General features: G+C 63.4%; 3 protein-coding genes across 3 annotated transcripts in view; 1 reads left to right on the forward strand and 2 right to left on the reverse strand.

The window, feature by feature from the left end:
• Nucleotides 1-3,829, reverse strand: part of F751_0443 (U5 small nuclear ribonucleoprotein 200 kDa helicase) — a gene marked incomplete at both ends in the record, with an annotated part of 10,340 nt that extends 6,511 nt beyond the window's left edge. Inside the window, 7 exons of the mRNA XM_011397627.1 lie at nucleotides 10-356; nucleotides 559-1,059; nucleotides 1,205-2,008; nucleotides 2,210-2,764; nucleotides 3,025-3,213; nucleotides 3,344-3,541; nucleotides 3,764-3,829. Of these exons, the coding sequence (XP_011395929.1) occupies nucleotides 10-356; nucleotides 559-1,059; nucleotides 1,205-2,008; nucleotides 2,210-2,764; nucleotides 3,025-3,213; nucleotides 3,344-3,541; nucleotides 3,764-3,829 (2,660 nt within the window). The remainder of the gene's footprint in view (nucleotides 1-9; nucleotides 357-558; nucleotides 1,060-1,204; nucleotides 2,009-2,209; nucleotides 2,765-3,024; nucleotides 3,214-3,343; nucleotides 3,542-3,763) is intronic.
• Nucleotides 3,830-5,284: 1,455 nt separating this feature from the next.
• F751_0444 (hypothetical protein) lies at nucleotides 5,285-6,758 on the forward strand (the record flags this gene model as incomplete). The annotated part of the gene is made up of 6 exons (XM_011397628.1): nucleotides 5,285-5,320; nucleotides 5,422-5,529; nucleotides 5,680-5,799; nucleotides 6,203-6,313; nucleotides 6,448-6,521; nucleotides 6,674-6,758. The coding sequence occupies 6 exons, from the start codon at nucleotides 5,285-5,287 to the stop codon at nucleotides 6,756-6,758; spliced, it is 534 nt and encodes a 177-aa protein (XP_011395930.1).
• A 249-nt stretch (nucleotides 6,759-7,007) lies between these two features.
• F751_0445 (CDP-diacylglycerol-inositol 3-phosphatidyltransferase 1) lies at nucleotides 7,008-8,428 on the reverse strand (the record flags this gene model as incomplete). Its single annotated transcript, XM_011397629.1, has 5 exons — nucleotides 7,008-7,162; nucleotides 7,325-7,505; nucleotides 7,710-7,854; nucleotides 8,088-8,262; nucleotides 8,356-8,428. The coding sequence occupies 5 exons, from the start codon at nucleotides 8,426-8,428 to the stop codon at nucleotides 7,008-7,010; spliced, it is 729 nt and encodes a 242-aa protein (XP_011395931.1).
• Nucleotides 8,429-13,217: the final 4,789 nt, after the last annotated feature.

The following is a 13,217-nucleotide window of genomic DNA, read 5'->3' on the forward strand; positions in this document are numbered from 1 at the left end:
CAAACTCACGTGTACCCCAGCCAGGCCGCGGCCTCGTTCAGGTTTGTCACGGAGCTCAGCACGATCTCGGCGTTGAGGTTGTTGGGGATGGTGGCCACGTACTGGCTCTCCACTGGCAGCTGCATGTTGAAGAGTGACAGGTAGAACTGGAGCTCGCTGTGTCCCGTGATGATGATGCCCTCGCCGTAGGTGTCGTACTGCGGCCGCCCTGCGCGCCCGAACATCTGCATGACGTCCAGCGGCGACAGCTCCACCCACGCGCCCTTGGCCGGATTGTAAATCTGGGTGCCCTTGATGATGACGGTGTGGGCGGGCAGGTTCACGCCCCAGGCCAGCGTCGCGGTGGAGACCAGCACCTGGGTGTTTGTGTGTGTGTGGATGACTGTTGGGGGGATGATTTGGGGCGGAAGAAACAACCAGGGGTGGACGAGCAGGCCCTTTGGGCATTGCAAGGCCCCGAAACACCTGGGCTGGTCAGGCCCCTCCTTCCCCGTCTCACCCAAGCACCTCTGGGGCGTCAACTCCCCCCACCCCACCCCCACCCCCAACAACCCAGACCTGGATGTGGCCGTCGGCAAACAGGTCCTCCACCAGGGTGCGGTCGGCGCGGGTCATGCCGGCGTGGTGGATGCCAAAGCCATAGGGCAGGAGCTCGCGCAGCTCCGCGCTCTTCACCCCCGCGGCCTCGGTCTGCAGGATCTCGCGCGACGCGGAGTCGTCGCGCAGCAGGCGCGCCAGCGTGTCGTTGCGCAGCGCCTCCTCCTTGAGGTGCGCGGCGGTCTTGGCCGTCTCCTTGCGGCTGTGCACGAAGACCAGGACCTGGTGCTTCCCCGCCGCCTCCATCACCTTGGTGTACGTGATGTCGTTCATGGCCTGGAAGCGCTGCAACGGCTTCTTCACCGTCACCCCGATGTACTGCTGGGCCAGGGGGCAGGGGCGGTACGAGTTGTCAAAATAGAAGAGACCCTTGGCCGGGTCCACGCGCAGGAAGGCCGCCACGTCCTCGTAGTTGGGCAGCGTGGCCGACAGGCCCACCAGCCGCGTCTGCGTCTGGGTGGCCTGCGTGTGTAGGGTGGGGGTGGGGGGTGGGGGTGTGAGGAGCGTGGAAGAGGGTGGAAGGGGAATCGGCTGGGAGCAGCACGAGGTGCTTTCTGATGTCAGGTGTGCCGGCAATGACAGCCAGGACGCCAGCACCATCGAGCACCTCCACTTGGCGCAGGGTCCTGGCGACGATGGACTCCAGCACGGGCCCGCGGTCGTCGTGCAGCAGGTGGATCTCGTCGATGATGACCAGGCGCACGAGCTGGGTGTAGGCGCGCTCGCCCGCGTTGCGCGTGACCACGTCCCACTTCTCCGGCGTGACCACGATGAGCTGGGTCTCTGCGATCTCCGCCCCCGTCAGTCCCATGTCCCCCGTCAGCTCCTTGACCTTCACGCCGTAGGGCTCCAGCCGCTTGGCAAAGTTGCCCACCATCTCCGCCACCAGCGCCTTCATGGGCGCGACGTAGATCATCTTGAAGGCCGCGGTGTCGATGGAGCCGTCTGGGCGCCGGTGCAGCCCGATCTCGTGCAGCATGGCCAGCATGGCCACGTTGGTCTTCCCCGCGCCGGTGGGCGCGCAGACCAGCATGTTCTCGCCGCTGAACAGCGCGGCGTCCAGCACGCGCGACTGGATGCGGTTCAGCTCCTTCATGCCACGGAAGCCGTCCTGCGCCCAGGCGGGCAGGCTGGAGATGGCGTGCAGCGACTCGCCCTCCGCGAAGGCCGGCGCCGCGGGCGCAGGCACGTGCACCTCCTCGTACCCCTTCTGTACCGTGCGGTACGACCCAGGGGGCAGCGTGGTGGAGCGCGCGGAGTTGAACCGACCGCCGCCGGGGAAGGCCAGCGCCTCCAGGTCCAGCGCCTTGCGCGCCGCGGCGGCCGCACCGCTTTTTCCGTTGGTACCCGCGCGGCCGGCGCCGCCAGGATTCAGGTCGTCGTCGTCGCTGCCTTCCCCGCCATCCGCACCCTCGCCCCCCGATTTCGCCAGGCGGCGCGCCTCCTCGCGCAGCGCGCGTTGCGCGGCCTCCTGACGCTCTCGCGGTGTGGCGCGCGTGGCGCGCAGCGCGCGCAGCACGGCCGCGCTGGCCTCGCCGCCCTCGCCCATGCGCGCCTCCAGCGCCGCGCGCTCCGCGTCGTCCTGTGCGCGCGCCAGGCGCGTGCACCACACCACCGCCGCGCGGCTGCGCAGGAGCTCCTTGATCAGGCCGAAGGCGTCGAAGCCCAGCAACGCGACCGCGCGGTTCTCGGCCTCGCGCGCGTCGGGCGCCGCCAGCGCCTCCAGCAGCTCGTCGGCGGTGCGCTGTGCCGCAGCGGGCTCCAGCGTGGGCAGCGCGCCCGCCACGCGGCGCTGCAGCCAGTAGCCGTCGATGTCCTGCACTGGGATGCCCGACGCGCGCTCCTCCTCACCGGCGTCCACGTCGACGCCGCCGGTGCGCACGCCGGCGCGCGACCCGCCGGCCTCATCCTCGGCATCCCCGCCCTCCTCCTCGTCGTCATCCAGCACGTCTACCAGCTCCTCGCCCTCGTCCTCGTCAGACTCGTCGTCAAACTCCACGGCCACGCCCTCCTCGTCCAGCGCGGCCTCACCGCTGCCCGCCGCCAGCGCGGCCGACTCGGGCGCCCAGTCCTTCATGCGCTTGCCCAGCTCCACCAGCAGCGCAAAGCGCTCGTCGCTGACGGGGCTGTCCAGCAGCGTGCCCAGCTCCTTCTGGCGCTCCGGGTCCTGTTGTGTTATTTTTGGGGGGGGAGGGTTTTGGCGCGGAGGGGAAGGTTGGGTGGGAGGCAGGTTTGAACATGATGGTGGGGTCCGGCCCGCATTCGATGCACACCCCTGGCGATTGACATGGGAACTGCGTCCGGCACCCTAGCCCAGCGCCCCTGGGCAGGCCCCTTCCATGTGTAATGCATGAGCAGGGTCCCTCCCCACGCTCCCTCGCCAACCGGCGCAGCTGCCGTCCCGGCCAATCCAGAACACCAACTCACCCGCAGCCGGTCGTTCTTGAGCACGGCCAGGACCTCGTCAGCGGCGCCCTGCAGCACGCTTTCCTCCTGCCCGCCCAGCAGGTCCACCACGACGGAGAGCAGGGCCTCGTAGGCCATGCGCGTCTCCTCGGTGCGGGGGCGGTACAGGCCCGCGGTCTCCACCTCCAGCACCGAGGCGGCAGTGGGGGCCTGCGTGAAAAGGGAGGGTGTGGTGGCGTGAGGAGTGAGATGCAGGTCATCTCGCAGCTAAATATTTGAGCAAGGCCAAAGCTGGAACTTCCCCAGACTCTTGAAATTCCTTTGTCTCGATCAAACGCACCCTCCGCCGCTTGGCTCCGGCGCCGTCGCCGGCCGTGGCGTCACGCTTGGCCTTGCGCTCTGCGAGGCCCTCGGGGAGGCCGCGCTGCACCTTGTCCCCCATCTTGCCCCGCATGTTGCCCCACAGGGTCTCTGCGGATCCATCCGGCTCATGACCGACGGTGGTGCGCTGCTCGGCTGTCAGGACCAAGTTTGAGTTCTGTGGCAGTAAAGGGGGGGTGGGGGTGGGGTTGAGGTGCCGAAGGGCAGCCCTGGGCAGGTGCTCATTTGCATCAACCAGCACAATACCACTACTGGATACGTATGAAGTGCGCAGTGACACTCCTGGTAGAGGACTTTCGATGATTTCCGACAAGGAGGCGAACCATCACTTCACAACCAGCGGCACCGTCCTTTCCCTGCACAAGCTCCTTGAACCCACCGCTTTGTAATCATATTGTTTACTGCGTGCCACATCCTCAGCACGGCGGGGCTGGACACCCGCCATGGGCGCAGGCGCAGGCTCACGCTAGCAGTGTGCGAAAGGTTTCAGCAACTCATCCCTGACAGGCTCCAGATGTGGCAACGCACTCCCACCAGCTTCACTGGTCAGCAATCTATATATGATCTCGAGCGACCGTCTCCTCCTGTGAGGAATCGGGGCCAGGCTCTCAACGAGCTGGGTGTTTGGCGAAGCCATTCCGATCGAGCCTTGCCTCCCGCCAAAACGACCCCTGTGAGCTCCCACTTGGTGCAAGATTGCCTTGAGAGACAAACCATCACGTGGAAGTTATTAGTGTTTTGGGCCAAATGCTGATTCTACGTATTGAAATCTGCCGAGTTGTGGTGGTAACCTCTCCTTGCTGCATGGAGTGATGCATTTCATCCTTTATGAGTGTGCTGCACATGAATCCCTGCATCATGGGGACGCAAAGATTTGAGAACTCGTAGCCATCTTCCATGACCAGAAGTGTACCATGTCGACTCATAGGCGTTTCAAGTCGTATACTTCATGAGTAGCACATGAGGTCAAGCACTCGTCCCAGCGAACTCCTCGAATAACCCCACCAAAACCACCTGCATGCCATTGGATCTGGCCTGTTCCTGGTTGCAATATGCTAACCGGCAGTGAGCGGCTCATCCTTGCTGCAGGCTGAAGACTCATGCATTGATCTCTGTGAGGGTCACCTTCACAGCAAGACCATGCCGATCGGTCTACCTGCGCACCACCTTCCGCCTTCAACATTTAAGCTCCCCCTCAATGATGAGTGCTGGCGCCAAACAGAAGGCCGGGGTACTCACACTATGATAAGTGTTTCTTACAACATAATCGCACATCCCATCTATTTGAGTGCTTCGACCGGCCTCGAAGCCAGCGAACGCTGCTCATCCTGAGTGCACGGTCATCATGAACGCGCAAGCCTCGCTCACGAGGCCATCGGCAAGCCTGCGAGTGGCATCATGTCCTACCGGCGGGTATTTTAAGCAATTCAAACCCATCCAGCCGCTGGGAAGGAGGGTTGCTTCTAACAAGGTAGGGAGGGAGCCCATTCCTCGCTAGGCACTCATGGAAAGTGGTATAGCTTCAAGGCCATTGTAACAACGCTGGATCCCGTCAATGCACCATCCAGGACAGAATACGGATGCCATGGCCCAATTTCTCACCCCTAGACTGCTCCCCCTCACCTGTGCAGCATTCCCAAGGGTTACAAGTCAGAGCCTCTGTGCCACGGAATCCCCAGCAGCCCTACAAGGGTGATGGTGCGGGAGGATACCCCCCCATCTACCGAGGTGAGTTAGAGGCATGCCACATCATGGATTACATGTGGCAAGCAGTGGCTGTGGACCGCAACTCCATTACAGCCTCATCCTCAACACGTCAGGCCAGCAAGTGGCGGGCCAGCAGGGGCCTGGGCAACGAGTGCCCAGCCAGCAAGTGGGAGACATTCAGGGACAGCCGGCCATGCCCGTCAGCGCTGCAGCCAAGAACGCCCTCGCTGTGAGTGATTGCAGAGCATCTGCCTGTGGAGGATACGATCCAGTTGCCATGGCCACTCCTGCGTTTCTTGCCCCACCCGACCCTTTCTTCCATCCCTTCAGATGGGAACTGCGCTGCGCAACATCGGCTGGCTCTCCTTCTGGGCACAGCTCACCCTCACAATCGTGGCCTCTGGAATCCTCATCTTCTCCACTGGTATCATCTCCCAGGTGACAAAGCGTCATGCTGTACAGCCTATATAATGACGGGTGATTTTCCTGTGTCTGCTCTTCTTAAAAGTGGCCTGAGCCAAGCCGGCCCCACCCCATGATGCCCTCGACCCTGCCATTGAGATGCCCAGGCCTTCTCTCTTGTTGCAGAATCCCACGGAGCTGTCCTTCATTGATGTGTGCACGCTGGGGGGCCTGGTGACGAGTATGATCTCAACCTTCCTTGCGTGGACTTATATCCGGGCAGGACGCAAGCTTGGCCAGCTCAAGGTGTGTGTGTGTGTGAGGGAGGTGGAGGGGAGGGGATGCACAGATATCCAGCTTTGTTCGAGCTACCAACGGGATTTCTTAGCACCAAAGAAACACTTGTTGCATCCGTGTCTACATCTCACAGCCACTGCCTCATCTCCCAACTTGAAAAGGAAGTAAAGCTTCAGGGCGTCGTCTCGACGATTCTGACCAATGGAGTCCTGAATCTCGCTGGCATGGGGGCGACCATTCTCGGCCTGCAGGTGCCTGCATGGCATGGGAGTGTCCCATGGTGTTTGGGGAAAGGTTCATGCCTTAACATCACTGGCAGTCTCCTTGCAAGGCATGTTTTTGTCGTTTCATGCCGTGTCTTCACACGATTCCCAGAGCTCTACGTCTTGGTCCACCCTCCCTCTTACTCCAGGCATCCATCGGTGGCCTGGTGGGCAAGACACTGACCTCCGCCTCTGCGGCTGGGTATGCATACCGGACCCCCGCACCCCCTCCCGTTGCGCTGGATGTCTTTTCGATCCAGGTGGGCCATGGTGTGCTAGAGCCTGGACTGTAATCTATGGTAGTGCAGTGCCTGCCGCAGCATCGATGCCTCCTCTCTACCTGCTAACCAGGGCTGACTCTTACTCCTAAAATCCTGGCTGTCCTCTATCCCAGGCTAGCACCAACACATTGATGGCCCACTTCGTGGCCATTCTCTTCGGCAACTGGTTGCTGCGGACGGCAAACAAGTGAGTTGAATGGCTCGGGAGCCTGTTGTATCCGGCAACTTCCAATGGAGACTAGGAAGATGATGAAACTCACTGTATCGAAAGCTTGCCTGCTTGGCTATCTGCTCATTGAAGCCCGGTCCCAGCCCCACTCAATGCCCTCCCCGCACCAGGTTCCTGAAGCAGGAGGAGGATGCGGCGGTGCAGGACTTTGACTCGCAGTATGCGCCCACCGCCCCACCCCTCCCCGGCTACTAGGCTCCGCTGCATCTGGACACACACCTGTTGTGCTTGATCTCCCATGTCGACCGCTCCACCTTGCCCTGCAATCAGACTGGCCCTAATCAGCGCAGAGATATACAATATCTTGGAGGACATTGGGGGTGAGCTCCCACGGCATCGCGGAGGAGTAGCTGTGCAAGGGCGCATTGCCACCGCAATAACATGGCCATATGCCTGGGTGGGCAGGCAGGACAGTGATCAGTATCAAAATTACTGGCAGCTCCATCACTGCCTCTTTGCTGTGTCCAGCTGGACGAGGGTGGTCATGGCATTCCCCAGCTGCACGACGTTCACAAACTGCTTCACTGCGACGCCGGGCAGCGCAGCCAAGGCGACCAGCGCCACCAGCGGGATGCCTCGTGCTTCAGCGGAGCACACGCCTGTGCATAGAGGCGGGGGGGGGTGGCGGGTTTACGGGACTTGGTGCACCCTTGATGACGGAAGCCTTGTGCAAGCTGTCTGGGTATGCGCGATGTGCGCATGCTGCAGGGCACCCAAAACCCCACAGAGAGCAGGGCCATCGCCCGAAGGTGCACGCCCACCTGCGCTCCCGCCCAGCTGCAACCATGTCTGGGGCAGGGGCAGCACTCCCCAGGCGCGGTACTGCGGCCAGGCAAGTAGATAGAGGCATAGGTACAGCACTTCACAGCACACACAGCAGAAACCCATGAACAGGCGTTGCTGGTAGTAGAAGCGGACCACCCGGCTCCTGGAATTCGTGTCCTGGAAATAGAGCGATTGAAGAGGGTGGTGAGGTTGAAGAGAGAAACCAGCATGCATGAGTGCCCCACAGTATATGTGTGTCCCGAAGATGAGCTCGACGGGTGTGCACTCGGAGCAGGGTGCACCCCCATGCGATGCCTTTTCCCCACTACCCAGCCCCTGTTTCACCGCACACTTCAGCCCGCCTCCCCAAGGCCCTCCCACCTTGTGGCTGCTCACGCCGCAGGCCAGCGTGGAGTACATCTGGAACCAGTGTGAGAAGATGTCCAGCCCCAGGAGCACCACAAAGGCCAGGTGCCAGGCCGGGAACAGCATGCAGAGCGTGGCCAGCAGGCAGCTCGTGGCCACTCTGTGTGAGAGAGCGGGTGCGTGAAAATCAGCAGGGCCATGCCTCAGTAGCCACAGGGCGGAAGGATATAAGCACGGCGCAGACGAGTGCTACTTTGCCGCTGTTGTATGGTCTGCCCAACCTATCACAGAGTTCTGCAAAGCTGCATACTCTGGCGCCCATGCACACATCCTTTCCTCCCCCGCAAACTCCCATTCTGCCGATCGCAACTCATGGTAAAAACACTGTCGCACCTGTCCGTCACCATGTCGAGAACCTGGCCCAGAGTGGAGGTCTGATTCAGCATTCGAGCGAAACGGCCGTCCAGTTCATCACACACAAAGCTGAGGGCATAGGACAATACCATGGCCCCTGGAGAGGTGCTCGCCACAGCGAATCCATACAGAGCAAAGGCAATGCGAGCATACCCTGGGGGATAGGAGTGAGCAAGGGAGGGGGGAGTGGGGCGACTGGGCCGGAGCTCAGACACTGTGTGACCGCTGACCAGAGGAATGCCCACACCTATAAGATTCGGGACGTAGAGGTAGACGTTGTCATGTCGTTCAAAAAACGAAGGACCCGGGGACCCTGCCATTGCCGTCCCAGCAGCCTCGGCGCTCGTCGAGGAGGCCGGGGATTTCAGGTTGAACACCAGCCAGGGACCACTGCGGCAGGCCTCGCGCGAGCAATGACAATGGCAAATCTAGTGGCCTAGTTCCCTGGAGCCTCCTCTCTGTGTTTTACTAGCTGCTCAAGCAGTCAAGCGAGCGGTGCATGAGAGGAGCTGGTAGGCGGAGGTCTGGCCGCCCGGAGGAAGCGTTCAATTCAGATCTGCGCGCCCAGACACGGAACACCGACCGACCTCCACATGCGAGGCAGATGAGCACACGATCTCTGTCACGACTCCATCATCGAAGCATTGAGGCTCCAATTTAGCACGTACATGGCGGACTGAGGTATCATCTACCGGGGAGCAAAGACTGCAGGCCCCGAGCGTGTAAGACCGACATCTCGGTCACTACCCCGCAAGTCATCCGCATACCCACCCATTCCAGTGTTCAAGGCAACATGCGGTGTTTAGCACGTTGATTCTCAGCTCCCTCAAATGTGGAGATCATCCCTCGCGGTGTCGCTGGGCACTGGCGTGGGCACCCTGGTGTGTGTGGGAGGTGCAACTCTCCTGGTCAGCAGCGTCGGCCTCCACGCCGTCAAAGCTGTAGTGAAGCACCGGCAGGCAAGTTGCATGACTCCACGACGCATGAAACATCCAGTGTTCTTCGCATCACCTCGAACTCCAGTACATCACCCCTGCAGGCCAAGCGGCTCGTGGCCTGTCAGCCATGCAGAGCGACTGGGTACCGCTCCTGTGACATCTGCCACGGTGAGGACTCATGGACATGGTACTGACGGTTGGTCAGGACTCGAACTAGCCTGCTCATGCTCCCCTGTCGCTGCGCAGGCGAGAAGCTGATGCTGTGTAGAGCACCGGTCTCCGCACGCTCGCTCAAGCAGCAACAGGCCCAAAGTGCCGCAACACAGCCCGAGCCTCAGGTCCTCTGCGTCTGTCCCGCCTGTGGTTCCACTGCCAAACAGCGCTGCCTGAACTGCCTGGGCACAGGCAAGGCGCTGCCAGAGGAGGCTGGTGTGGCATCTGCTTGATGTGTGGTGCTCTGGGCGGCCATGCGGCGGCCAGGGCCCTGCCGACGCCGCCAATTGGACGTATATTGGTCAGAGTGATTGTTTGAATGGAAGAGTGCAGGGGAGTCATGCAATGACAAAACGGGTCAGGTCTCTTAATGTCTGTATCAAGTACAGGGGTGAGCAGGATGCATGCAGAGGGAAGGCATGTGGGCCGCCTCAGCTGTTGCACCGATCAGTCCGTGGTCACGAGTGAGGCCGTTGCGACCTGTCAGCCATCAGCTTCCGAGAGCCTAGGAGACCAATGCAGCGCCTCTTTGTGGGTCAGGCGCCGCCCAGAGTGATGGCGGTGCGCTGCGCCGTCACAAACTCCTCCAGCTTCCGCCCCAGCTCCTGCTCCCACTCCGCATAGTCCGCACCCAGGGCCCTCACGCCCTCACCGCTGCCCGGCGAGCCAGACCGCAGTCCCGCAGCCCTCTCGCGCATGGCCTCCAGACACTGCTGCAGGGAGCGCACGGCCGCGGGGGCGGCGGGGCCCATGGACTGCAGAATGCCCTGCAGCCGGGTCAGGCGGTCCCCGCCCCTCTGGATGCTGACCAGGATGCCCTGCAGCTGCTGCGGCACCAAAGATTGCGCGGCACCCGCCTCGGCGGCGATGGGGTTGCTGCCCCGCGGGGGTGTGGCCTGCCTCGGCAACGGCAGGGCCTGGGGGCCAGGACCCGGGGACGCCCGCCGGCCGATGTGTGGCGCCCCTGGTCCTGGGTGAGTGTCCATGGAAAGTCGGTGACCAGGGCTAGGATGGTTCACCGTGTTTGTGCGGAGGCGCCCTGGCGGCGCATCGGGGGCAAGCTGGGCCTCCAGGCGCTGAGTCAGCGCCGCCACCCGGGCCTCGGCAGACGCCAGGGCGGCGTCTCGGCGGGCCAAGGCCTCCTCCAGCTCGGCCACACGCTTTTCCCGTTCCCGCACCCGCTCCTCGCTCCGGGCCGTCACCGCCGAGGCCTGCTCGAGGGAGGCACGCCGGGTCTCCAGGTCGGCACGCAGCAACTCGGCCGCCGTCGCCTGTTCTCGTGCGGCGCGCATCTCCCGCTGTGCATAGGGTTTTGGGTGTGAGTGTGTGTGTGTGAGTGTGTGTGTAGGAGCCAGGTGAGCAAAGAGCCGAGCAAAACAGGATTCCCTCCAGACAGGGCCCGGCCAATGGCCCGTCCTCGCACCGAGGCGAGAGGCTGGGCCTCGGGCCCCCTTGCACCTCGCCACCCGCTTCCCCCAAAACCCTGCCCAGCTCAACCTGCGCCCGCTGCATCAGCGCCGCCGCCTCCCGCTCCGTTTCGCGGGAGGCGTGCTGGGCGGAGCACAGGAGCGCGTCGGCCTCGGCGGCCGCCGCCGTCACCTGAGGGACAGGGAGTTTGGATGTTTGGATCGTGTCTGGGACTGGTCATTCCAGGGCCTGTAGGGGTGCAGTATCAGACACTGCCTGAAGCCAGGCAGCGTCGGCCCAGCGCCAAGATTGGACCCATTCACCCCCTCAACCAACACCCACGCAGGCTCACCCTGTCCCGCGCCGCGCTCTCCGCCTCCCGCGCCGCCGATGCCGCGACCTGCGCCTCGCCCTCCTCGCGCTCGGCCAGCCGCCTCTCAGCCGCAGCGACCGCCGCCTCCCTGCCCTCCAGCTCGGCCGCATGCTGCGCGAGCGAGTGGAGGACGGGGAAACAGGGCGTGGTGATTTGCTTGGAGCAGCACTCACACGCCTGCCCTCCTGCGGCCCCACCTACAGGAGGCCGCCCATGAATCGTCCCAACGAACCTGCTCAAGCCTCTCCAGACGCTGCGCCTGATGCGCCAGGGAGGCCCTTTCTTCCTCCAGTTGCGTCCTCAGGCGATCCAGCCTGGCCCTCTCCTGCGCCGCCACGCGGCGTGCCAGCTCGGCGGCCTGAATGTCCGAGGCGGCAGCCTCCTGAGCCGCCTCCAGCGCCTGGGCGGCTTCGAAGACCTCCCGCTCCCGTGCATCCAGTTGGCGGTATGCCTCCTGTGGATGGGGTGATGGTCAGACACCTCCCTTTTTTGGTCTAGACTGGCTGTGGAGGCCTCCTTGGAGGGCAAGCGTAGCGACAGGCCTCTGCCTTGCTCGGTGAATGCACCATGCTCTGCATGGGGCCTGTGACCTCCCCAGCTCGTGTCGGCAGGATATCACCCCTCCAGCGCTCAGCACAACCCAGCCTGCGCCTCCCCGCACCTGCAGCTGGCTGAGGCCTTCCTCGGCGGCCTGGGCGCGACGCTCCCTGGCTGCCGCCTTCCCGGCCACGCTCGCGCTCGCCCTCTCGGCGGCCTCCGCAGCCGCACGGCGCTCCTCCAGCGCCGCAAGCTCGGCCGCGGCCTCCTGAGCTGCGGCCTGGTGCGCCGCCTCGGCGGTCGCGGCAGCGGCGGCGGCGCTCGCCGCCTCGGCCTCGATTCGGCGCTGTCGCTGCTCGAGCTCGGCGCGCTGGGCGCGCTGGGCGGCGCCCTCCCGCGCCAGCTCCTCCTGCTGGTCCGCCAGCCTCGATGCAAGTGCCGCCAGGCGCCGCTCCTCTGCCTGGGCGAGGTCCTCGCGGCCACGCAGGTGCTTCCCCTCCAGCTGCGCGTTGGTTGGTGAGGGAGACGTGGGTGCACTTCCCTCCATAGGGCGGTTGCTACAGCGCATATTAGCCTTGTCTTTGGAGAAATCGTCAAGGGAGGAGCTCCTTGTTCAGTGCGATGCTCAGCCTCGTGCCTGAGTGCCCTGGCCATGCATAGGTTGGCGGCCCTGCCAGTTCCCCCTTGTCACCACCCCCTGCAAAGCCCACCTCCAAAGCCCTCAGCTCAGACTCGCGTAGGACCAGGTTCCGGGTCCTGGCCTCTAGCTCGGCCTGGGCAAGGGCCGAGAGTAGGATGTTGCAATCAACAGGGAAATGATTTCCAGCCAAGCAAGCACCAAGAATGTCGCAGCGGCAAGTTTGGGGACAATAGTATCTTGCCAGTTCGTTCTCACAAGATTTCTGACTTTCGCGGCGTTTGACCTACCCTCACACCCTCATCGCAACTGCATCCCGTTGACCTCCTCGCCAAGCTTTCTCAGCCGTTCTACCATACCTGCAGCTTGCTGACCTGCTCCCGGCTGGCTTCCAGAGCAACCCTATCAGCCTCCAGCTCAGCCCTTGTCGCCTCCGCCTGCCAGGGGCGGGATGGGAAGATTGGACATGTGAGCGAGTGTGTCCCTGGCATGCTCGCGTCCTAGGCCAGGGACACGCACGGGTCATCATTCCGCCACTCAATAGCCTCTCAGCTCACCGCCTTCAGCCTCTGGGCCGCCGCAGCTGCATCGCGCTGGGCGTCCCCCAGCTTATCCGCAGCTTCACGCACCGCCGTCTCCGCCCGGTCCCGGGCGTCCCCTGCCTCGCGACGCATGGCCTCCAGTCCCGCGCTTTGTCGCTGCAGGGCCCACTCCCTTGCCTGGGTGCGTATGGAAAAAGAACGGAATGATGCATGGCACCATGCTCTCAGCATGCCTCCCTCCTTTCCACCCCTCTCCATCTCAGACACTCACCTCCAGCTCCTCCGTCCGGCGCTGGAGGTCGACGGCCAGACGCTCCGCCTGGACCCGACTCGCAGCCCCGCTGGCCCACGCCTCCCTTTCCGCCTCCAGCTGCGCCCGCTCGCGCTCCATCTCGGGCAGCTGCGCGGCGAGCGCCGCGACGCGGCCCTCCGCCTCCTCCAGCGCCGCCGCTCTGCTCTTCA

The sequence above is a fragment of the Auxenochlorella protothecoides genome (genome assembly GCF_000733215.1).
Source record: "Auxenochlorella protothecoides strain 0710 unplaced genomic scaffold scaffold106, whole genome shotgun sequence".
In the NCBI taxonomy this organism is placed as follows: Eukaryota; Viridiplantae; Chlorophyta; class Trebouxiophyceae; order Chlorellales; family Chlorellaceae; genus Auxenochlorella; species Auxenochlorella protothecoides.